A 26,125-nucleotide genomic window follows, 5' to 3' on the forward strand; every position below is an offset into this window, starting at 1 on the left:
GCAAGCTGCCAGGTCTGGGACTCAAACCAAGGTCAGCCACGTGGGAGTCTAGCACCTTAACCATTGTGCCACCTGCCAACCCTAAAATAATGCTTAAAAAAATGAATTCAGGAAAAGGGACTGGTTTGAAAAGGAAAAAAAAAAAAAAAGGACAGTTGAGGTTTAAATATGCTGTTTGAAGGAGTAACAAGACATTAGGTAAAAATATTCAACTATTCAACTAAAATTAAATTCAGCTACAACCAAAACTATAAATTTATGGGCTACTTTAGAAGATGATTATATTTTAAAAAGTCTAAATTTAATTAAGTACATTAAGAAGAAAACCTACTCTAATTAACTACTTTAAAAATTAAAACATGAGGGGCCAGCAGGTGGCATGGTGGTTAAGACACTGGACTCCCACATGGCCAACCATAATTCAAGTCATGGACCCAGTGACTTGAAACTCTCTCAAGGTGTGAGTGTGTGCCCAAATACCCAGGAAGAGAATGGAAGAGAAGAGATTGTGGCATGGCCATCCCCCAGGGGGTGATTTCTCACTTTTCCTCTCACTACCTCTCTTTGTCTCTCTGGTGAGCATACATACTCTATTGGGGGGCAGGGGGACCCTTAAGATTAAAACATGAATTTTTCCTCTAACAAAAATTATAGTTTCTAGTCCTTCAGGTTACAACAGGTATACTTCTCTAAGTTTTATATAAGAAATTCAAAAGAACCAGTTTAGATATTTTTTTTTTTTGAGGTTTTTGCTATAGAGCGAGTGTGCTCGCCAGCCAGACAGAGAAACGGAGAGAAAGAAAGCAAGAAATCAGCCCCCTCTCTTCTCCTCCATTCTCCTCTCGGGATCTTGGGCACGCACACACATGTGCCCAGCTTTAGTTTAAGCCCCCAGGTCCAGGACTCGAACCATGGTCGGCTACATGGGAGTTCAGCGACATAGCCATTATACTAACTGCTGATCCCCTAGATTTTTTTTAATACACTAAAATTATATCTAATATCACTTAATTGGAGCATTGGTTAAAGCTTGGCAAACTTTTTATGTTTATTTTACTATCATTAGTTGTAATGTGATTTGATCTAACTTAGAGATACATTATTTTGTAAATGCCATACAAACTTTAAACTGTTTTAATTCCCATTTTTATCCAATCTATTATGGTTATCCTTGTTTTCTACTAACTTAAATGGAATAAAAAAATACTCAAGTTTCATAAGAAAATTGTTGATTATAACCCAGTACCTATTTTCTTAAGGCTCCAAGAACTGTGGTAAATACCAGATATAGTGTGTGTGAAACAGGAGGGTCTGAGGAAGGACATATAGGAGAAAAACAGGGAGGCAAATCATTAATGGGACAAAGGAATGTGGTATTATCTGTTGAAGGTATTTTATAGTTTTATCGACTGAACTAGAGAGAAATGTCCACCTGTTGAAATATTCATTTTGTGAGCTAAATAATGTGATTGGATAAAAGAAAATGAAATAAAACAATGTGAGAAAAAAAAATAACTGAAGTGAAATTTGAATTTGGAAAAGAAAGTACTGAAATAGGTAAAAAAAAAAATTACAATAAGAATTAGACTAAACTATGCAACTTGGTAAAAAGAATATGCTATAATTATTTTGCATTATGTAGGTATGCATTATCTGATACAAAGGGAAGGCCAGAATCACCATCAATATTGGGAAGCACTGGAGGAGTATCTGGGGTAGGAGCCAGGTTAATCCTATAAGAAAAACATTACTGAAGACAATCCACACTATAGAAAACCGAGCGATGCTCAACTGACACTTCATAAACACTACCTTTAACCTAGCTGAATAGCACAAGACATTTAGATAAAGGCTCCAAATCATGAAACGCTGAGTATCACATCTTACATTGCCTTAAAGTTTCAATTAGTTTCTTTTTGCCAGCAATATCAGTAATGAGGTATTCAAATGTTTTAAATAGCCTTTTTAAAACTGATACAGCTAATTTATTTCAATATAGCTTTCTAAATGGGCATTTCTAACTTAACTGGCCATCTGAGAAAACTCAAAATTATTTAATTTTTCTACAACAGATCCACCAAGTGTTTTCAACATGCCTGAAGCAGATTTAAAAAGAATTTTTTGGGTGTTATCCCTTCCTATTATTACATTACTTTTTCTAACCACACCAGACTGTAGAAGAAAGTTTTGGAAAAACTACTTTGTGGTAACCTTCTTCATGTCTGCATTCTGGATATCTGCATTTACATATATCCTGGTTTGGATGGTCACAATAACTGGTATGTATTTTAAGTACAATAGTGCAATTATTATAAAGGGAATTTCATATAACTACAAATTGCATATACTCTCTTAAAGTAGTCTAGCTCGAAAACAAATTTCTTTTTCAGCAAAACTAAAGATCAGTGTTATTTACAAAAAAATTAAATGTTAATGTAATAAGATCATTCAGGTTTTGTGAGTTGCATATTACATATCAACTATATTCTTGCTATTTTACAGTCTAGGATACAATTTAAGAGATCACCTAATAAAATCAAATTCATAGTAGGTCTTTCTATTATGCTAATAATTAAATCATGAGGTCTACAATAAAATGTTTACATTTAATTCCATTCCACAATGAAAAATATAGCACGAAGCCAGTGTTTTGGAAAACAATGGGTGCCCATTATTTAACTGGATCATATTTTATTTTGCTTTTAATATGCCAACACAACATGCTATGAAATAAATGAAGAACATGAAATATAAATTCATTTTAGGTTTTGATTTCCTTTATAATTAGGATTTAATTATTACTGTTTGGCCATAATCCATTCCAGTCTCTAAATGAAAATCTGAGAACAAAAATTAGGAATTTCTTCCAAACAGGTAACCTAAATTACTTATATCACAGTGAATACTACCACTTGAGTGCCAAAATCATCTGGCCTATTTTTATTATTGAAGCTTCAAAGAGCACAGGCCCCCATTCATTTACATGTTATCTAAGGCTGCTTTCATAGGGCATTGGCAGGGCTCAATAACAGAAACTATATAGTCTAGAAAGTCTAAATAATTACTATCTGGAGAGTCACCAAACCAAAACAAAACAAAACAAAAAAAACCCTCCTGTGGACTCCTGATTTTTCTCAAATTAATATATAAGTCTTAGAATAGTATGCAAGAAAAAATTAGAATATTTCCTTTCTTTTTTTTTATAATGAGTTAATAATAAAGTCCATTTAGCTGGCATACTAAATTTACCCAAATTTTCTCAGTCAAAACATATTTGAGTTAGGAAAATAGGAAGAAAGTAGAAAGATCACAGAAAGCCCCTAGGACAAGAAATATTGTTATTTATGTACATATAAACTCTGGTAAAGCCAGTAACAAAAATTAAGAACCAATTCCTGTATCAGTATATAAGCATGCAATAAATAAGGTATTTTCTAATTAAGTTATTTTAATTGGCATTAAGAGAAAAAGTTTTAAAACAAAGTTTTCAACTGCAATATTAAAAGAGCAGTTATGTGTCATTTTTTTAAAACCCCCTCATTCTGTTTTGCAGAATGGGTATATTTTCGAAAAAGAAATGTTGAACTGACATTAAATTTAACAGAAGTATTAGTAAATTAGGACTGTATGTCAGAAAAATTCATATAGAAAACAAATACTTTTTCCTCAGAGATTAAGGGATTTTTTCCAAAGAAAGCACTAATTTAAAACAGATCTCTAAAATAGGACTTTTAATAATGTATACATTGTTAACACATCATAACAAATAATGTGCTTATTAACTACTTTGAGACTTTTTTTTTTTTTTTCCCAAAAAAAACCAGGAAACCGATCAATCTCATCAGCATTTGTTAAGCAACAGCACTGATGAGATAACAGTGGATATCCACAACTCCTCTAAGGATCAGAGAGGGGGATTCCTCACTGGTAGAATTCCAACTGTTAAACGTCTTTAACTATGTCATTAAAAATCTGTGCTACCTAAGTTATCCAAATGACCAACCTTATTCAAATATTCTGCTAGCTAGCTAAGAACTAAATAAGCATATATTAGTTTTGAAATCTATGCATTTTATTTTTGTTCAGGAGGAAATATCTGAAGTATCTGCAGAGAATGATTAGTGTATAAGATATATAAAAATATCTGATCTGCAGAGAATGACTAGTGTGAAAGATATATGACTTGTAATGTCTGTTTATTACAGGGGAAACACTAGACATTCCAGATACAGTAATGGGCCTTACCATATAAACTCTGGTAAAGCCAGTAACAAAAATTAAGAACCAATTCCTGTATCAGTATATAAGCATGCAATAAATAAGGTATTTTCTAATTAAGTTATTTTAATTGGCATTAAGAGAAAAAGTTTTAAAACAAAGTTTTCAACTGCAATATTAAAAGAGCAGTTATGTGTCATTTTTTTAAAACCCCCTCATTCTGTTTTGCAGAATGGGTATATTTTCGAAAAAGAAATGTTGAACTGACATTAAATTTAACAGAAGTATTAGTAAATTGGGACCGTATGTCAGAAAAATTCATATAGAAAACAAATACTTTTTCCTCAGAGATTAAGGGATTTTTTCCAAAGAAAGCACTAATTTAAAACAGATCTCTAAAATAGGACTTTTAATAATGTATACATTGTTAACACATCATAACAAATAATGTGCTTATTAACTACTTTGAGACTTTTTTTTTTTTTTTCCCAAAAAAAACCAGGAAACCGATCAATCTCATCAGCATTTGTTAAGCAACAGCACTGATGAGATAACAGTGGATATCCACAACTCCTCTAAGGATCAGAGAGGGGGATTCCTCACTGGTAGAATTCCAACTGTTAAACGTCTTTAACTATGTCATTAAAAATCTGTGCTACCTAAGTTATCCAAATGACCAACCTTATTCAAATATTCTGCTAGCTAGCTAAGAACTAAATAAGCATATATTAGTTTTGAAATCTATGCATTTTATTTTTGTTCAGGAGGAAATATCTGAAGTATCTGCAGAGAATGATTAGTGTATAAGATATATAAAAATATCTAAAATATCTGCAGAGAATGACTAGTGTGAAAGATATATGACTTGTAATGTCTGTTTATTACAGGGGAAACACTAGACATTCCAGATACAGTAATGGGCCTTACTTTATTAGCAGTAGGAACAAGCATACCAGACACAATCGCAAGTGTGTTAGTTGCAAGAAAAGGTAAGAACTATGTCCCTCAAGTTGCAATGTTCACATGAAGCCTGGTTGAAACACACTGAGGAAAGATAGCTTTAAAAATATTTATTCTAGTATGTGACCATATGGTTTTTTATCTTTCTTCTGTAATTTAAAAATATTTATTCCATCAGCCACATACTATGAAAGAAAAAAAAAATCAGGAATGACTCAAGAGAAAGGGATTTTAGAGCAGACTAATTTAATAGCATACTAATTTCCCTAAATCTAATCCCCCAAATAATACTCATTGGAAATGTGATTAAATAGTAATTAACCATGTTAAATTAAAGTGAAAAGCAACAAGAATGAAAGTTACATACCTTATTGAAAAATGGTTTAATAAATAAAGATAATTAAATAAATGTTAAGACTTTAAATACTAACCCAAGAAAAACTTAAAAAGTACAAATTCAGTAAGACTTCTGATCTCCTGAAAAGTTTCCAAAAACCAACCAAAAAGGACAGTATCCAGTGTTTGTTTTTCGTCTGAAGATTAGTAATAGTTCTGGTAGGCACATTTTAACAACGTGCTTTTCTTTTGCAGGTAAAGGAGATATGGCTATGTCTAACATCGTGGGATCTAATGTGTTTGATATGCTATGTCTAGGTGTTCCTTGGTTTATTAAAACTGCATTTATAAATGCCTCAGGTCCTGTAGAAGTGAACAGTAGAGGATTAACTTTCATAACTATCTCTCTCAACATTTCGATTATTTTTCTCTTTTTAGCAGTTCACCTCAATGGCTGGAAACTAGACAGAAAGTTGGGAGTAGTCTGCCTCTTTTTATACTTGGTACTTGCTACGTTATCAATCCTATATGAACTTGGAATTATTGGAAATAATAAAATAAGGGGCTGTGGAGGCTGATATTATTAATAATATTATGTGAAAAATGTGAATGTTAGGAAAGGGTAGAGAAGAAAACAATCTATTTCTTCATGTAAGTCAAATAAAAAAACACCCTGAACTTCAGAATCTAGAACTTACTTACAGTAATTCTTGACCACCAAAGAAAAGTAACTTAACACCAGCCAAAAATCGCATCCTAATTTGTCTGAGCCCTTTCTTTTCATGGACAATTATATATTATTAAACAGAAGTTTTGGAAAAAATCACCTATTTTTTTCACCTTACATTAAGTTGATAAAAGTTGGGGAAACCAGAACAAACAAATTCCACTATGTAGTACTGAAAACAATAACAAGAAAATGGCTTATTTCATTAAAAACAGTATAACCATTCATTTAAACTGAATGACCAGACTCGCTGTCTTTAAAAACCTAAACTTGAGATTAACAAAAATCACAGTATATTTTTAACACTATACTGTTAAAAGCTGGTGGGTGTTTTAAAAGTTCATTTTTACAGCTTTTGTAAGCATACAATATTACTAAAAAAATGACTTTTACTAGGAGATTCAGCAAAACGGATGTAGGAATGTTCCACTGTGGTTTGAAATTACGCATTACGATCCAAGCGAACATCGATTTCTCTGCCACTGATCTTTATGCCATTCATTATTCTGCAGGCTTTTTCAGCTGATTCTGGGGAGTCAAACCTGACCGTTCCACAACCTTTTGATTTTCCATTCTCCATTTTTATTTCTGCAAACATTACATGACCTGTAAAAGAAAAGACATCGAATTACTAGTAAATTTAAATGAGTTCTATTTCACTACAAGGGTTTAAAATCCCTCATAGCCAATGAAGTAATAAGTACCTTGGTGAAAAGCATTAACATTTATGATTTAAAAATAACAAATCCTAAGCATTATTCTCATCAGTTTACATTCTAAATACGATTTATATAAAGTAATAAACATATCAGAATGTATACTATAACCTACAAAATTGGCACTGGGATAAATTTGCTTAGGATTCAGATTTTATTTTTTGTTAAAATCCTAGTTTCTATAGTGCACTTTTATAGTAATAAGGCAAGCTAGAAAAAGTGCAAACAACTCACCATGCCCCATAACAAACTTATACATTTCAACAAAATTATTTTTAGAGTAAATGGTTGCTCAATGCCCAATCTCCCTCATTTTTCTTCCTTCCCTTTTATTCCTATTTCATTCCTTTATCCCTTGCAAATAAGAGCAACTGCCCAGAAATCTGAATTCTACCAGACCACAAAGGGCCCTACTTACTCAATGTATAAGATTTTTTTTTTCTATTGAATTCTGTTTTAAACCACAGTCCCAAAGCCATTTATTCACAATCTGAACTCAAAGTGGAAGAATAACACCAATGAGGTTATAGAAGTAGTCATGGAAGACAGAGAATGAATTTAAATCAATAAAGGGAAAACCAGTGATGTTAATACCACAAAGGAGAACCTCGGAGAAGCTTCTGGGAAGAGGAAATCCAGGCATCTGTTCCCTCCACAGTTAAAATCATTGCTGACTCTAGGGACTGGTATTTTACGTAAATCAGTATCATTCATCAAAATACAAAAAGGCCATAAAAATACATCATCTAAACCTGAACACTTTTGAGGGTAAAAGGGGGGGGTTATTAATAATTACATATAAATAACAGATGTAAAATGAGACTATCGCCAGACAAATTGGGATGCATGATCACCCAATCAAAACAGGTCATAAATTTAGGATGGGACTACTTACCATAATATTTCCCTCCCCTCTAGATGAACATGTCAAAACAAATCAAGCCAGATGACTTCAAACATTATAATTGCCAGATCACTATGGGTTAATTTCAGTCTGGCAACCAAATCAGAGAGACAGACATATTTAATTCTATAAAGGGAGAAAAAAAGAGGAAAGAGAAAAGTAAAAGCAAAGGACCCGTCAAAAAATTTCCAGATGCTGGCAGGTGGCACGGTGGTTAAGGTGCTGGATTCCACCATGGCTAACTGCAGTTCGAGTCCTAAACCCGGCAGCTTGCTTTCTGTTTCTCTCACTCTCTCTTTCTGGTCAAATTACAAAATAATTATAACAAATAGAATTAAATAATTATTTTTGAAAAATTCTATATTGGGCTGGCCTGCTAGCCTAGTGGTTAAGGGAGCTAGATCCCACATGGTTGACACAATTAGAATCCTGGCCCTCAAATCATGCTAGGCACATGTGTGTGCGTGCCCAAAAGGATGGAAAATGGAGAAGAAGGGACTACAGTGTGCCCACATCGCATTACAGGGTGCTTTCTTCCTCTCTCTGCCTCTAGTGAGCACATAGGCCTTTTGGCAATTAAAGATTAAAATGTATAAACTCTTTCCAGATGATGAGATCAATTTTCAACTCAATGCATTAATCAGCTTTTTTTTTCTCTGTTGAAATGTTGATCTGAATAATCTCTTATCTACAACACACTGGACCACTTTTGTTTTCTTTTTCAGCTGCCCTCTATTATCTATTACTACATTTCTTTTTTAAAATCAACTAGTAGTCAAATCACTCACCTGCTATATATTAATTAAACAGTTTAAGATAATAAATGTTATACTAAGCCAAAATCATGATTTTATAAGACCAGGTAATCCTTCAATATATTCTGAAAGTTATAAAGCTAGGTAATCCACAGAAAAGTTATAGCATTATGATTAAAGTAGGTCTAAACAATATTTAGCACATAGCTAATGACACTTAAAAACAAAACAAAGACAGCAATCACACGAAGAAGCATCCATAAAATAAAACTAAAAAATTTGTTTTTAATAAACTTTAAAGATAGGTATAGTGCAATTTCCAAAGTCCTCTTAATATCTTGAATGCCAATACTGGAAAAAAGTAAATTTAATGAAAGAAGCATACCTTGGTAAGTGGTGACACTTTACAGTGATTTTGAAAGGAACTGTGGAGAATTTTCAAGGGTTTTTAATATTAAAGGTTCTTCCTTATATTATCTAAAAACTTAAGTTTTTCTTATCATAGGTTTATTAACAATAGTTAGGTTCAACGAAGTATGAAATCTTCAAAACTTCACAGGAATATATATCACTATCTCTTGCATAAGATGTCTTTCTATCCTTTAAAACAAATTCTCACTTTCTCTGACTCACTCTCTCTGTCTCTCTCTTTTCCCTTCTTAAATTGGCTCCCTCAGCTTAGGATTCAGCACTTAGACCTTTAAATTTCTTACCTCACAATTATCTCAAGACTTCTAGCTGACAAGGTCTCTGGGTGAAGATACATGAAACTTCCTAGTTTGGACACTCAGGCTATGTACAAAGTGGCCCATAGATATTTGTTTCATGATTAGACTGCCCACCCCCTCTCCCAATTCCAGTAAAATGAAACCAGAAAGAGTTGTATGTTTTTAAAGTTTCATTCTAATCCTAAAAATACACCAACTGAATCCCAAGAAGAGAAGGGATTGCAGCATGGCCATCCCACCTTGGGGGGTGATTTTTCGCTTTCTGTCTATCTCTGTCTCTCTGGGGAGGGTACAAAACCTCTGGAAAAAAAAAAAAAAAAAAAAAAAAAAAAAAAAAAAAAAAAAACCAAGTGAGAAATTTTCTTTTCTAAAGATTTTAAAAACTTAGTTTTAAAAAACTAATTAAGGCCAGCCCCATACCATCAAAGCATAGCTGTTAAGGAAGTCTGATCCCACATGGCCAGCTGTAGGTTGAGCCTTAACCCTGGTAGTTTGAAAAACACACCCGGTATGTGTGCATGCTTGCCCAAAATCCTGACAGGATGTAGAAATGGAGAAGAAGGATTGCAGCATGACTACTCCCTGTTGGGAGTCTTTCTTGTTGGTCTTTCTCTCTGAAAGTGGCAAGTGTACACACACTCTAGCAAGAATAAAACATCTAATTAAAATCTGACCTGCCTGGGGGTCAGCAGTTGTCATGGTAAATAAGGTACTAGACTCCCACGTGGCCGACAATGGTTTGAACCCTGGACCTGCCAGGCACATGTGCATGTATGCCCAAAGTCCCAAGAGGAGAATGGAAGAGAAGGGATTGCAGCATGGCCACTACCCCCCTGCGGGGTCTGATTTTTCACTTTCCTCTTGCTATCTTCTCTCTGCCTCTCCCCAAGTGCACATACCCTATGGCAAAAACCTAAAAAAAAAAATTTTTTTTTAATAAAATCTGCCTTTTACTTTTTTTGAGGACTTCCCTCAACAACATGTTTATAGCTCTTAGAAAATTCCAATTACAGTAATATTGCTATTTTAGCAACAGAATAAGACGAAACAGTATGCCATGAGAAATCAGTATCACAGAATTGCCAAACATACTGCTTTGATATATCCCATTAATAAAAATGACTTGTCCTGTAGTACAGGAAACCTTTCCACTTTATTTAACCCTGCCTATTCACCTCTTACTGGGTATACAAGATAATCAAGAAATGCTGCCTAAAAAGCATATATAAAAATAGACTAAATAAAAGCATTTAAATAAATAAATGATTCAATAAAATCTACTGCCTAACTGAAGCTATATAATAACCACAAGAGAAAAAAGCAAAATCAGACACTCTACTGTAAGAAAACATAATTATGGGGCCAGCAGGTAGCATGAGGTGAAGACACTGGACTCCCATATGGCCAACCATGGTTCAAGTTCCAGACCTGGTGGTTTTCTCACTTTCTCTCTCTCTCTCTCTCTCTTAGCCTTTTTCTGGTGAGCACACATGCCCTATAGCAAATTTTAAAATACTAATACATTTTAAAAAATAAAAAAGCATAATTATGATATGAGACAAAAAGAAAATGACAAATATTCTTCATACACTATTATTTTTATTGTTACTGCACTGTTTTTGCTGTATTATTCTAGGCTGTATAGGTGGTACCTTTACAGCCACGAACAGTTCATAAGAGAATCAGAACTGCCACCAGAATGTATCTATGTCTAAGGCATTTCTGGCAGTCGGTTCTATGCTACTAGCTCATTCTCCTGTGTTCTGTAGGCAATACAGAGTGTACAGAAAGGGTCTTGCTCTTCACTCAGTAACAATTACAGATCAGTAGCTCAGTGGGTCACACTGACAATTCACCACATGACATTATAAACAGGGTAATAACTACTATTAATATTTATCATGATGGGGAAAAAAAAGTTTTTAAAAAAATGTTGGTATAAGACACGTGCACTCACTGGAGAGACAAGACAGAGAGAGAGAGAAAGAGAGAAAGCACCCTCCACCCCAGGAGTGATGGATACACCACAATCCCTTCCCCTCCACTCCTCTCTTGGGATTTTGGTCACACAAGCACATGCACTGGCATCTTCTCCAAATCACCAAGTCTGGGATTCCAATCATGCAGTCAGACATGTGGGATCCACCACACCACCAGCTGAGTCCAAAAAAATACATTCTTAATGCAACCAATGATGACATATCAACCTCTTAAAAATTAGGTAATAGAACAAGCCTTTTCCTTATAGGCAGGAGACAATAGCAGGCTATACTCTTTAAATAAAAAAAAATAAAATAAAAAAACTGAGTTCATCTTTTTATTTCCTAGGTACTCATTCATTTTTTTTTTTTTTACTTTAAACTTATTTATTTACATTCATTCACTGTACATCATTACAGCACACAAAACGAGATTTTCCATCCGGCAGGCTATACTCTTAAACCTTGCTATTTAGTGGTAATTTGCACTGTTCTATATCAGGAGAAAGCAAAATCATTCATTTCAAGTGGAACTAGACCTAGTACATTACCCAGACTACCCAAGACAAGGCATCTGGACAGGTTAAGATCTAAATATAGGGTTCAAAGTCAATTTTTCCTCCATAATCAATATCAACATATCTGCAGTCATTAGCATACTTACCACACTGACTGAATTTCTCTTTTAGTTTCTGCCAAGTCAAGTCAAAAGGTAGCTAGAATGAGAAGAGGTATTAGTAACATATACACAAGGAACAAAAGAATTTTAAGTATCCTTTACATTATTTGCTTACATTTCTGACAAATATCTGGTTGCCTTTGGAGCCTATTCTGTCTCTCATTTTTCCTAGGTACTCATTCATTTTTTTTTTTTTTACTTTAAACTTATTTATTTACATTCATTCACTGTACATCATTACAGCACACAAAACGAGATTTTCCATCCGGCAGGCTATACTCTTAAACCTTGCTATTTAGTGGTAATTTGCACTGTTCTATATCAGGAGAAAGCAAAATCATTCATTTCAAGTGGAACTAGACCTAGTACATTACCCAGACTACCCAAGACAAGGCATCTGGACAGGTTAAGATCTAAATATAGGGTTCAAAGTCAATTTTTCCTCCATAATCAATATCAACATATCTGCAGTCATTAGCATACTTACCACACTGACTGAATTTCTCTTTTAGTTTCTGCCAAGTCAAGTCAAAAGGTAGCTAGAATGAGAAGAGGTATTAGTAACATATACACAAGGAACAAAAGAATTTTAAGTATCCTTTACATTATTTGCTTACATTTCTGACAAATATCTGGTTGCCTTTGGAGCCTATTCTGTCTCTCATTCCGCTTCCTATAGGACCCGATAAAAATCCTCGATCCATATCGATGCTCCTTTCCAGTATAGCTCCTATACCTGGTCCCATTCTATCAAAGCTGGAACTCATTCGGTCCAGTCCCATCCCCATTCCTCCAGTCACACTGTTCATGCCACCCATTCCACCACCTGGATTTTCAAGAAGGGGAGGGAGGATTTGGGAGTTTCATGTTTTTGTTTCAAAAACAGAAGGAAATGGAAAAGGAGTAAGGGAAGGGGAAGAAAATCATTTTTGAGAAAAAAGGGAAGAAAAAATTAATTCATGTATATAATTAAATCATATGTAAACAAAATTATTTTCATGCAGTCAATACAACAATTTTCCAAGGAACAATTTGGCATACATTTGGTCAGTAGAGAAATTTTAACTTTCATCACTAAATAAATACAGAATACATATATACATTATATTCTGATCATAAAACATGATACTGTGTAAATTATATAAATCCTCTATCAATCACTTTTCCATTAATATTACAGCACTTTTTATCCATATTTTTATTATCCAATAATACCAACACAGTATTTACTAGAACAAAGATACATGGAGATAAAGTCAAATTATTACAGCTCTAGCACACACACTGCTCTCATATTCTCCTTCATCATATTCCCTTCTTAGTTTAACTTTCAACTCAGTACCTTTATCTCTGTTTTCCACACGATAATGTCATTTCATTTAAATTTTCAACAAATTGTAGAAAAACAAAACTTTTTATATAATACTTATGTAGCTCAAACAATAAAAATAGTATCGCTCCCTTTTAGCCAGAGTTTGAGAATTTAGCTCCTAGCTCAAACCTACTTCATGCTTATACACTGCACCTACTTCCTGTCCCCTTTAATTATTCCAGTCTCGCCTATTCCCAAAACTTAATCTTTTTGCTTGTGCCCAATATATACCATCCAAAAAAAAATTCTAAAAATTAGTATCACCTACAAATTGGCTTTCTGTGAATAACAAAATTAGGGAAACAGAGGAGTATAAACATTGAGATAAAAGAGGAAGGTTGGGAAGTTACAATTATCATAAAAATGGCCAAGGTTAAAAAATGATGGAAAAAATAATGAGAAGCAAGGTACAATGGCAGTAGATGTTTTCAGCAGACAATTTTAGAATTCATTCTTAGTATAGTTTCAAGTAGGCTGTATTTCCTATTTATGAAATGTTGTCAATTAAGTCAATAAAGTATGGAGAGCTCAGAGATACTGTCCAATAAGCAAGAGGTCAGAAACTAAGCTTTATGCTAAAGCTTAAAATAGAAGGCTTAAAACGCAGTAGCAGAAACAGATGGGAGAGATTCAGTTTTCCTTAGTGTTAAAAGTCATCTCGATTCTATCACAGAAAGGGTTTAAGAGGAAAGGAAACAAGCACCTCTTTCAACTTTAGCCCTCAAGTCAGAAGGTCTCTGAAAGTATCATATCTGCATCTACGGAAAGACTAGATGTTCACGGATGAAATAAAATAGTCACCAACAGTGTTACAGACAATAACCAAGGAAACAAAGTTGGTGCTAAAGCAAAAATTGTTCCTTATACAGAACCAGAAAAATTCCCATATTTCTTAGTTAGAAAGGAGGTTCTCTGAATGATGATAGGTAACATGTACTCTTGTGTTACTTTAGAAGTATCAAAGTAATAGAATTCGAACAGTTCATTCAGAAATTTCAAACAATGATCAAACAAAAAAGCTTAACTCAGTAACTATCAAAGTTTCTCAAATTATGACAAGACATATTAACATTTAAGAACAAAGTATTATTCTACTACAATAACTACTCTTGCAAAGTCTTTGCAAACACTCAAATATTACTAAATAAATTCTAGTAAAATTTAAACCTACTTATTCCAGATCCTACTGGACCCATGTTAGAAGCTCCTATTCTTCCTGCAAACCCTCCAATCATTGCACTGCCTAAACAAGGATGGAAAGATAATATACTAATTAATTTGAATAATCATACTTTAAAATTCCCAAGATACTATGCTCTTAGAAGATGTACAATAACTGAAAAGCATAAAGTGTTCTTGAAATAGGGCTTACATATGTAAGATATTGAAAAATACAGCTAGAACATTCAAATCCCAGAAGGGTTTTCTCCAGGTAATAAATTATATCAAACATTATAAATTACCGATTTTTCACCGAAAGAACACATTTTGACAGCTATCACCTGCAAAAAGAAAAGAAGTATGCAGCCAGCCCTACCAAGTCTACCAAAGGAATCTCCAAAGCCTCGATTTATTCCAATATCACCACGTCCAAAATCTCGCTCCATGCTACTAGTCATCGCACCACGGTATAGCTCTGAAAAGATTGTGCAACAAATTAGCCCTTTTCAAGTGTATCAATGCATGTTAACTATTCAGGAATATAACTAAACTAAAATGAAAGAACAGCAAAAGTCAGAAATACGAAACCATCTGATTTACCCAACTTACCTCAAGTGCCACACAAACCATCCCCATTCCCGCCATGCCTGTCTTTAGCCCCTAGTGCCCATATGCCTTCTGAAGACATCTATAGGACCCATTCCTATGTGAAGGGGAGAACATTTTAACAATAGGGAAAACTAAGTATAGCATACACATCCCACTGTACACATTTACCTACCTCCCATTCGGCCAACTCCTCCAAATCCTCCCATGCTATTCATTGCCTCCAGACCACCAAACCCAATTCCTAAAGAATAAAGATTAATTTTGAGATTTGACTGTCAGTTATATAGCTGAAAGGTACAGTATATAAATGTCAAGTTTCACCAATGAGCTCATCCACCCTACCTGTGCAGCTACGTCTTAACACATCACCTTCCCTTAAGTATGTACGGGCTCAACTTCTGCTAGCAGCCATTAGGGTACAAGCCAACAATAAACCATGACATTTTTTTTTTTTGGGGGGGGGGAGAATTCTCAGTTTCCAGTTCATTAAAAAAGTGTTTATGGTCACATACAAAAAACAAATGCTTATACATACCTCCTCCAATTCTATTCATTCCTCCAAAACCTGGACCATCCATTCCCATACCTCAAATAAAATACACAGTATGTACTTTCAGTAAATCTTATTTTTATGACTAAGGAATGAATACTGCATTCTAGCAAAATGGATACCATTGTTCTAGCCACAATGAACTACTACAAAAGCAGCAGGGTACAGGAGGAATGGTTTAAATGCCTGCAGCTACCTAATCACGAATCTTTAAAAAATTTTTTTAAAAAATCCTCTTTGTGCATGTATTAGACAAGAAAGCAAAATTCACTGGTTACACCAATAACATTCCATTACACCTAGGACCAGGTAATTACGTTTTAGGTTTTGTTTGTTTACAGAACAGACACAGAAATATCACTATCAGCTATTTCTTTTTTCAGTTTGACACAGAAATATTACTATAGTAGATTTAGCAATCAGGCCAGAAAGTAAAAAGCTCTCTAAACATGGCAGTTAAAAGAGTAATAAAAAAATAAAGACTATAAATAGTATGATTTTAAGAAGGTGCAGAGTTTAAGAGCCTAAAAGTAAGGGAGAACACCTGCTTGGATCAGAATGATTATCACAACTACTATTTTTGTTAAGAAGCTATAGTAACATTTTAAAGTAAACAGTACTCTGATAGTGTTTATCAGTCCATTAATAAAACAGTAATTCTCCAACTATGGTCTGGGAACCCTTCAGGATCCAACAGGTCAAAACTATTTCAGTCATCAAATACTACTAAGACATTATTTGGCTGTCTTATTTACTCTCATTCTCTCATGAGTACAGGTGTAATTTTCCAGAAACTACATGATGTATGATATTGCAACCAAATGAATGCAGAAGTAGAAATTGCAGCATCTCTGTCTTGTATTAAAACAAACATTAAAAAGGTGGAACACCTCCATCCCTCTAATATTTTTATATTAAAAAACATTGTTTATGGCCTTAAATACATATTTATGTTAACACATAATGGGTTTCTTATTTTTAAATAAATACGTACTTTTTTTTAGTTTCTAAGTTTTCACTTGTAGTAAATATTGATAAATACAAGATAAAAAATAGCACTTTGGGGACCTCAACAAATTTTAAGAATATAAAAAGGTCTTGACATGAGAAAGTTTGAAAACAATCTCCAAAGATAAATAATAAGTTAGTCAAGGTGAGCACCCAGCTGGGTACCTGAAAAGCCACCATCCCAACCAGATAACACAAATTTAAGTTGCCTCTGATTTGGGAGTATCTTAGCCAATTCACAAAGACTGTATGCCCATGACATACAATGTATTATGTTGAGCAGTCTCCTTCTGCCTTAAAGTATTTCAAAATTCACATTATTAAAATGCTAGCTACAACATGGCTGGCCCCAGAGAAACTCTCCTACTCTTTGTCTACACGCTCTCATGTTAACTGCTCTCAAGGTTTCCCTCCTTTTTAAACCTAATGTGACATCCTAAATAACTATAAAATAGTAGAGTCCTTTAAACATCATTACAGATTAGGAAAAGTAAGCTTTACTGTCTATCAAATGTATCACTCATAAAGAATATCAAAGTTAAAATACTCACCACTTGGACCTAAATTTCCCATCACACCACCTATGTTCAACTGGCTGGCACTGATTGGCTGTCCACCCGGACCAAGTCCCATTCCAATGCCTCCAAGACCACCTAAGCCACAAGTAAGAGCATATTACCAAGATCCATATATATAATTAACTGTTACTAAAAATATTTAAAAACTATATACCCAAGGACCAGCAGATGGCATAAAGGTTATGTTGCTGGACTCCCATCTAGCCTGCCACAGTTCAAGTCCCTTAAAACTCATGCAGGGTGCATGTGCATGTGTGGCCAAAATCCCGAGAGAAGAATAGAGAAGGGACTGCAATATGGCTATCCTCCCTGGGGGTTTATTATTTTCTGTCTCTGTCTCTCCAGGAGTGCACACGCCCTATAGCAAAACCTTTCTTAAAAATAACAAACAAACAAAAAACAGCTATATACCCAGAGTAGTAGTATTTCTCAAACTTTGCAAATATGCAAACATGAGCACAGGTTCTTATTTTCATTTAGAAAGCAGCACCCTGAAGCCTGACTGTAATACTATTTATTAATGAAAAGTGTTTTATGAAGCAGGTCCATCTTACATCCTTTCAGCATAGGACTAACAAAATACCTAGAAAATTTTGAATAATATCATATTCACTTACAAATGACATATACAGCTGAATATAAGCTTGCCCAAATTTGTAAAACTATTTACAATCTTAGAATTACTTTTAAGATGTTCAAATAAAACTAAAAAGTCAACAACCATAATAATGCAATACAGATTCAGTATTCCTTATGCAAGGTGCTTGAGACCAGAAGTGCTTCGATTTTAAATTCTTTTCAGATTCTAGAATATTTAAGTACACATAATGAGAAATCTTAGGGACAGGACCCAAGTCTGAACACAAAACTCATTTAAATTTCATATATACCTTATACTCAAAGACTGAGGATAATTTTACCCAATATTTTATATTGCAGTGTTGTGATTATGACCTGTTACATGAAGTAAGTCAGGTGTGGAAACTTCTACCTGTGACAGGTTGGTACATAAAAGCTTTGAATTTGGAGGCATTTTGGATTTTCAAATTAGGGATATGTAGTAAGTATTGAATAAAGCACATATTACATAGTTTCATCACTAACGTAAATATATGTTTACGCTTATATAGCACCTTAAGTATTTTCACATTTTCCACAAATGAAAAAGTTTATGACTTTAAATTACTTTAAATTACAATGCCACTTAGCTAAGTGATTATGTTCAGACTAGAACTTAAGCCTTCCATCTCTAAATCCAGCATTCTTTTAGCACCTCTCTTAAAATAAACTAAATTAGTTGAATAGAGGCTTTAAGAAGCATATGTTAATGACCTTAAAAACCGGAAAACAAATTAACATTTGGAAGGAGACTGTTTCATTTTACCAAATTTGAGTATGGTCTTAAAGTTCCTACTAGTCAAAGTAGCTATAAATAAGCCTTAGGGGCTGAGAAAATCATATACTATATTTTTTGAAACTGTGAGTTTAGAAGTATATTATCAACAACATGAGTGAAATATCTTTTTCCTCATTTCGTCTCTAAAAATCCACCTGGAAACAACAGCACATATGACCACCATCAATGTTTATATGTACACTAAGCACCCATATTTTCATTTCTGATATAATTCTTCACTAAAAAGAACCAAGACTCCTTAAAGGCAGGCCAATCCCATGTCTCAGAACAAGAAAAAACAGAAGAAATCTAGGAAATCTTACTTGTACTGCAAAGTAATAATAATAGAAGCATGGGGAATGACGAGGCTCTCACTTGCCAAATTATAATAATTTAAGCAAAAAGAAAGGAAGGAGGGGAACATGGTGGGGAGGAATTGGTAATAATGAATGATTAACTAAAATAAACATTATCATCAAAGATAAGTTCATATTATATCTCAACAGAAGAGTGTGTGAAAATGGAAATCTCTAATAGATGTAAAGTTATGAACATAACAAGATAGGTTTTTTTAATCTAAAAAATAAAAGAGTATTAAGAATAGAAAAGAAGACTGAAAGTCCCTATAGGTAGCCAAGATCTTGAAAGTTCACAGATAAGTAAATGTGGGGAAGAAAGAAGAACTACTGCTATGTTTTGGATAATGGTTTGTCACCCGAAGATTAATGTTTTAGAATTGGTCCCCCAGGGTAATGGTGTTGGGAGGTGGTGAAGCCTAGTGAACAGTGAGAAAATTGTGGAGGCATCCAGCCTCATGAATGGATGGATGCTGTCCCTCAAGAAACCAAGAATGTACTACTGATAGGTCTCCTGAGGAGTTGGTTCTTATGAGAATGAGCTGTTACTAAAGGAAGATGGCTGCCTCCAGGTTGCTCTCTCTGCACACATGCACCATCCTCTCTACTCACTTCTGCCAGCTATGTTACGATGCAGGCTGGCCTGATCCCAGCCCTTTGCCTTTGGACCTGCCAACCCCATGCCTTTGGACTTTCCAGCCACCACAATCATGAACTGAATAGCCTCTATAAATCATTCAAGCTCAGATATTTATATTAGTAACACAAGAGCAGATTAAGACAACTGCCTTATAAAAGAAGGGCAAAATTCAAAGACACAAGACTAAGAATTTTACAGAATTTATTTTTAAAGTGAATTATCAGATCATCTTAAAAGCCTAATAAATAGTAATCTACACCTACACTGTAGTAAAACTGCATATCAAAGACAAAAATCTTAAAATCAGCTACATGAAGAACACAGATTACATGTAAAGGACATTTCAACAGATAGCTGACCTGATAGCAACACTGGAAGCCAGAAGACTGAGGAATAATTTCAAAGCACTGACAGAAAATAAGTATCAATCTCAAACTATAGAATGAATGAAACTATCTTTGAAGACATTTACAGACAAATCAAAACTGTAAAAATTGACAATAACAGATCCTCATTTAAAAAGCTTCTAAAATACATACTACAGAGGAAAAAATTAGTGCCATGGTCTGTGAAAGTAAAGGAAGGACAAGAAAACAGTAAGTAATAATAATGTCTAATTTGTAAGACTAAAAATAAAAAGTAATACAGAACTAAAACACTGAGCAGTAATTGCATATAATTCAGTAGGAAAGTGATTATAATCAAAGCACTTAAAGGTCACTCTACTACTGAGTAAGAGAATAACTATATTAACTACATGCTTTATTCAGACATACTAAAGTATCCAGGATAACCACGAAGACAGACAGACAGGAAAATGTTTGTAAAATGTAGACAAATGTAACACGAAATAAAATAATGGACATTAATCCATATGAACTGATAACTGAATAAAGTAAACTTTAGACTATCAAACTGAGTTTTAAAAAATCTAATCCCAGCTACAATGTAACTTACAGGGTATGTCTAAAACAAAAAAATTGAAATAAGGGAAAACATGGCAGGCAAATACTAAACAAAACTAAACTGTGATAGTTATACCAATATTAGACAAAAGGCTTAAGGTGATTACTACAGATAAAATTATTCTACACTGCTAAAATTTTTATTCATTGGAAAACAAACCACTATTCTAACCTTGGATGCACCCTCTAAACTAACTTCATAATATTTAAGTAAAACTAAGGGGGACAAAAAAGACAAATCTACTATTCTCATGGAAGACTGTACCATACTTCTCTTTTAGTAATTATAGCACAAATAGACACAATTATTGGTAAGGATGTAAGACTACTTAAATGAGTAACAAAGCTGATCTGGGCCTACTTACAATGCTGGACCAGACCAAGCATGCCTAGAATACTTACAAAATGTGCCATATGGTAAACCACCCCTAATGCAAGTCTAAATTAATTCCAAAAAAATTACAATCATATACATAATGTCCTCTGACCACAGTGAACTTAGAAATAAACTTGCATTTAGAAACTAAAAAATTGGCGGGACCAGCAGTTAGCGTAATGGCTATGTCGCTGAGCTCCCACGTAGTCAACCGCGGTTCGAGTCCCGGACCCGGTGACTTAAACTCACACCAGGCGTGTGTGCATGCGTGCCCAAAATCCCAAGAGGAAAATGGAGGAGAAGGGACTGCGGCGTGGCCATCCCCCTGGGGGGTGATTTCTCACTTTCTGTCTCTCTCTGTCTTTCTGGTAAGTCAGGCACGTGTGTGTGGTTGCCCAGGATCCTGAGAGGAGAATGGAGGAGAAGGGATTAAGGTGTAGTCATCTTCCCTGGCGAGGGGTGATTTCTCACTTTCTGGTCTCTCTGTCTCTCTCTGTCTTTCTGGTAAGTGTACATGCCCTATAGCAAAATCCTCTCAAAAAAAAAAAAGAAACTCAAAAAATTGTAGTATCAAATAATGCATGGCTCAAAAACAATCATAATGGTAATTTTTAAGTACTTTAAAAACTAAGCCACAATAAAAACTACACCAGAGCAAAATCTGTGTACAAAATTTATAGTCAGAATTACTTAATATTAAAAAAAAAAAAAAGGTTGCTGGGGACCAGCAGATGGTGCAATAGCTATATTGCTGGACTTCCACGTAGTCGACCATTGTTCATGCCCCAGACCTAGCAACTTAAAAACTCAGGCCGGGTGCGTGTGTGTGTGCCCAAGATCCAGAAAGAAGAATGGAGGAGAAGGGACTGCAGCATGGCCTTCTTCCCTATGGGGTGATTTATCACTTTCCATCTCTGTCTCTCCAGCAAGCGCATGCAACCTGTAGCAAAAAATCTCAAAAGAGAGACTGAAAATCAGTAAAGTAAGCATTCAGCTTAAGACATCAGAGCAAAATGAGAGACTAAGAAGAAACTAATAAACTAAGAGCAGATATTAAAGTATAGCAAATAGAATGCACTTCTTGAAAACACTAATAAAACTGATAAATCTAGAAAAATTGACCAAGAAAAAAAATGAGAAATTGCAAACCTTCAGAATTCAAGATATAGCTATAGACAATTCAGAAATTCAAGAGACAAATTCTATGCCAATAAATTTGTAAATGGGAAAAATCCTTAGAAAAACAGAAATTACCAAAAATTGACTTAAGAAGTAATAGAAAATAAGAACAATCTTCCTTGAAATAACACACAAGGGTCAGAGTTTTACACATACATTTTTGGCAAATATTAAGAGAACAGGCAATTTTAATAGAAAAAGCACTCCCCAACTCAGTACTGTTTCAAAATTAGAATAACCTATAAAAAAAAAAAAACAGAAAAATGTATGTACGTGGTATAAGGAGTTAAAATGATGAAATTTAAACATCTACCCACATGAATAAATCTCAAAAATAACTTTTTAAAATCAGCACATTATGGGACTAGTAGATGGCAGAATGGTTACATCTCTGGACTCCCCCTTGGCTGACTGCAGTTAGAGTCCCACTCCAAACTCACGCCAGGTGTGTGTGTGTGTGTGCCCAAGATCTGGAAGGAGAACAGAAGAGAAGGGATTGCAGCGTGGCCATCACCCCCGGAGGGGTGATTTCTTGCTTTCTGTCTCTGTCTCTTCAGCGAGCACATGCACCCTATAGCAAAAATCTCTTAAAAAAAAAAAAAAACAACAAGTTACAAAATAATATATACAGTATGATGTCACACACACAACACTTTAAATCCAGCAGAACAGTTCTGTGTTTATGGATATACTAATATGTAGTCAAATTATTAAAGCCTAAAATGTTAAACATTGTAGTTATAAGCTGTTTCCTCTGGATAAGCCGTATGTTGAGAAGTGGGTAGAGAAGAGAGGGAACCTCAATTTGTATCTGTAATATTTTATTTATTAAAATATATACGTATGTGTGTGTGTGTGTGTATACAGAGAGAGAGAGAGAGAGAGAACTGGCTCTGTGGCACAGTGGTTAAGGGAGCCTACATGGCTGACCAGTTTTGAGTCCTGGTTCAGTGGCTTGAAAACCATGCCAAGTGCATGTACATAGATGCCCAAAATCCTGATGGGATATAAAAATGGAGGAAAGAATATTGTGGTATGACCATGCCCCACTGGGAGGGTGTTTTCTCTCTCTGGCACATGTGCCCTCTGGCAATAAAAAGGGAGGGAAATGGCATGTGATAGCTACATGAATGATTTTATTTTTGTCTGTATATTGAAAATATTTTGATAAAAATTTTAATAACCAGAGAAGGTGCAAGACAATGGCTTTTACTGAATGCTTACATTATGCCAGAACTATTCTAAGCGTTTTATATATGTTAACTCATACAAGCACTCATACCAACTCCTTGAAGTAGATACTATTATTGCTCCCATTTCTCAAATGGAGTATTCAGACATGGATGTTAAGTACCTTACACTGTCATTTCATAATCCCTTGTAAAACAATTTGATAGTATTAATCAGTGGGCATATCTTGAGATCTTAAGAAAATAACCAAAAACATACATACCAAAGATTTGAATACAAAAACGCATGTGTTAATGTGCTTGCGATTATTAAAGAAAATCAAAGTTAAAACATCTATTGATAAAATGCCTAGCAGTGTAATGCTTATGGAGCATCTATATGATATACTATTCTATTATGACACCAATAAAAATATTTAGAAACAATTATCTTTTTTTTTTTTTTTTGGAGAGGTTCTTGTTACAGGGCACGTACACTCGCCAGAGAGACAGAGAGAGACAGAAAGCAAGAAATCACCCCCCAGGGAGGATGGCCACACTGCAATCCCGTCTCCTCCATTCTCCTCTCAGGCTCTTGGCCACCTCCACACACATGCCCGGTTTGAGTTTAAGCCACCGGGTTCAGGACTTGAACCGCAGTTGACTACATGGGAGTTCAGTGACATAGACATTACGCTAACTGCTGGTCCCTAGAAACACTTATCAACATGGAAAAATGTTTATATTATAATGCTAAACAAAAAAAACTCAAAACTTTTCATATGGTAGTTATTAACTGGATACAAAATAGAAAGAAAGAAATACTGGAAGAAAATACACAGAAATGTTACAATGGTGGTTATCTGTTGGTAACAAAGTTACAAGAGGCTTTTTTTCCTTCATTTCTATAAGCTTAGCAACTATTATAGTATGTATTGCTTTAATACTTAGGAAAAGCTATCAAAGAGGGGGAGGGGAAAAAAGCCACATAACATTTATCTTTTCAGTCCTCCTAATCAACAGCTCTAAATTATCTCTTTAATTCCAAGTTGACCTAAATCATGAACAACTTAGGAGGGGAGGCATAAAAACAAGGTTTTGTTAAGTACATTAAAAAAAAAAAAAATGGAAAAGACTATTGTACTTTCGAATAATGGCTTTTACTTACGTGGTAACTGTGGTGTTTTACTATCATGTGAGCGGTAGTCTTCATGAGGAACAGACTTGTCATCCTAAGTGCAAAAAAGTTCATTATGTGGTTAATATATAACTAAAATTAAGTGTAACGTAGAGGAAAGCAGATAAAATATTTGAAGAGTTGCAGGATTGAAGTGATAATAGCGACTTACCATTTTAACATGCATAGGCCTATCAAATAAAAACTGCCCATTGAACATAGCTGTTGATTCAGTCAAGGAAAGCCAGCTAAAATGACTACAAAATTTTATTTGAACACAAAGTAATTTTTAATAATCTTTATTTGAAGTCCAAATATCTCTAACAGTTTAATTAACATATCGAATATTTATCATATTGGTCTCTTCCACATATTCAAAGAAAAATCTTTAATTCTTTATAAATAAGATATATCCTTTTAATTCGATCATTGAAAACAGAAAATTAACAATGTTTCATTTAAAGCAACTGCATTAAAGTACTACTGGTTACATAACTGTCAAAAGCATGTATACACATAATTAGTTGTGGTAGGAAAAGATGGTAGAAAAAAGTTCATACTTGGACATAGACAAGATTTTATGTGCTGGAAACTAAAGTCTAACACACAATTTCTAAACCAGGCAACCACCTTAAATTCCATGCCCCACACAAAATAACATCAAGCTTCTTTGATCTCATTTAAAACACTAAAATGAAAGTCAGGATACAAATTGCTTGAACGGCTTCAATTGCTTGCTCAAAAGTGACAGTGCCCATTCCTCTGCTTTTGCCGTCTTTGTCTTCTTTAATATCTGCCCGCTTTACAGTTCCAGCTATACTGAACACTTCCTTTAGTTTCTTCCAACCAACTTTGAAGTCAAGCTTAACATAAAATTGTGTAAAGTTATATACCTCATAAATCCCTCTCCTCAGTTGTAAATATAAAGGAAACTTTTCTAAACTCTCATAACTATAAAGAACTATAATTCTAATTTAATGGTATGTCAAAAATATTCAAATACAAAATATCTTATGTTGTTTAAAATCAGTTATGCTACATCTATATTGTTCCTTATGCTTATTATTTTTTTAATCCCCTAAATCCTCTCAATTGTTCAATCTTGTTTTGCTCATTTGAAGCTCACACATCTATTTTTTGCAAAGAGAAATTCAGAGTTTGCAAAGCATTTGTCAACTTCACTGACTTTCTGGGTTTTTTTTTTTTTTTTGAGAGGTTTTTTTGCTATAGGGCGTGTGTGCTCAGACAGACAGACAGAGAGATAGAAAGCGAGAAATCACCCCCCAGAGAGGATGGCCACGACGCAATCTGCTCTCCTCCATTCTCCTCTCGGGATCTTGGGCACGCAAGCACATGCGCCCGGCGTGAGTTTTAAGCCACTGGGTCCGGGATGCAAACCACAGTCGACTACATGGGAGTCCAGTGACATAGCCATTATGCTAACTGCTAGTCCAACTTCACTGACTTTCAAAAGCTTAGAACAAATAGCAAACCCACTACAACATACTCATTCACAAATATCAAGGTCACAGAAATTCACTTACCAATATGAATGTAAATACATATCATAAAAAGATATGCTTTCAA

At 34.4% G+C, this 26,125-nt stretch overlaps 2 protein-coding genes across 2 annotated transcripts in view; one reads left to right on the top strand and one right to left on the bottom strand.

Annotated features, from left to right (window-relative positions):
* Nucleotides 1–6,197, top strand: part of SLC24A5 (solute carrier family 24 member 5) — a 32,706-nt gene extending 26,509 nt beyond the window's left edge. Inside the window, exons 8-10 of the mRNA XM_006151076.3 lie at nucleotides 2,073–2,279; nucleotides 5,106–5,207; nucleotides 5,770–6,197. Coding sequence (XP_006151138.1) covers nucleotides 2,073–2,279; nucleotides 5,106–5,207; nucleotides 5,770–6,092 — 632 coding nt within the window. The 3' untranslated portion in view covers nucleotides 6,093–6,197. The remainder of the gene's footprint in view (nucleotides 1–2,072; nucleotides 2,280–5,105; nucleotides 5,208–5,769) is intronic.
* A 151-nt stretch (nucleotides 6,198–6,348) lies between these two features.
* The window catches only part of MYEF2 (myelin expression factor 2), a 37,088-nt gene continuing 17,311 nt past the window's right edge, over nucleotides 6,349–26,125 (bottom strand). The window contains exons 7-17 of the mRNA XM_027772891.1: nucleotides 25,248–25,401; nucleotides 24,711–24,760; nucleotides 24,530–24,593; nucleotides 17,254–17,355; nucleotides 15,680–15,730; nucleotides 15,317–15,385; nucleotides 14,912–15,010; nucleotides 14,546–14,617; nucleotides 12,620–12,828; nucleotides 12,490–12,541; nucleotides 6,349–6,847 (exon numbers count right to left, since the gene is read on the bottom strand). Of these exons, the coding sequence (XP_027628692.1) occupies nucleotides 6,684–6,847; nucleotides 12,490–12,541; nucleotides 12,620–12,828; nucleotides 14,546–14,617; nucleotides 14,912–15,010; nucleotides 15,317–15,385; nucleotides 15,680–15,730; nucleotides 17,254–17,355; nucleotides 24,530–24,593; nucleotides 24,711–24,760; nucleotides 25,248–25,401 (1,086 nt within the window). The 3' untranslated portion in view covers nucleotides 6,349–6,683. The remainder of the gene's footprint in view (nucleotides 6,848–12,489; nucleotides 12,542–12,619; nucleotides 12,829–14,545; nucleotides 14,618–14,911; nucleotides 15,011–15,316; nucleotides 15,386–15,679; nucleotides 15,731–17,253; nucleotides 17,356–24,529; nucleotides 24,594–24,710; nucleotides 24,761–25,247; nucleotides 25,402–26,125) is intronic.

Source organism: Tupaia chinensis, unplaced genomic scaffold, assembly GCF_000334495.1.
Source record: "Tupaia chinensis unplaced genomic scaffold, TupChi_1.0 Scaffold000312_2, whole genome shotgun sequence".
Taxonomy (NCBI): Eukaryota; Metazoa; Chordata; class Mammalia; order Scandentia; family Tupaiidae; genus Tupaia; species Tupaia belangeri.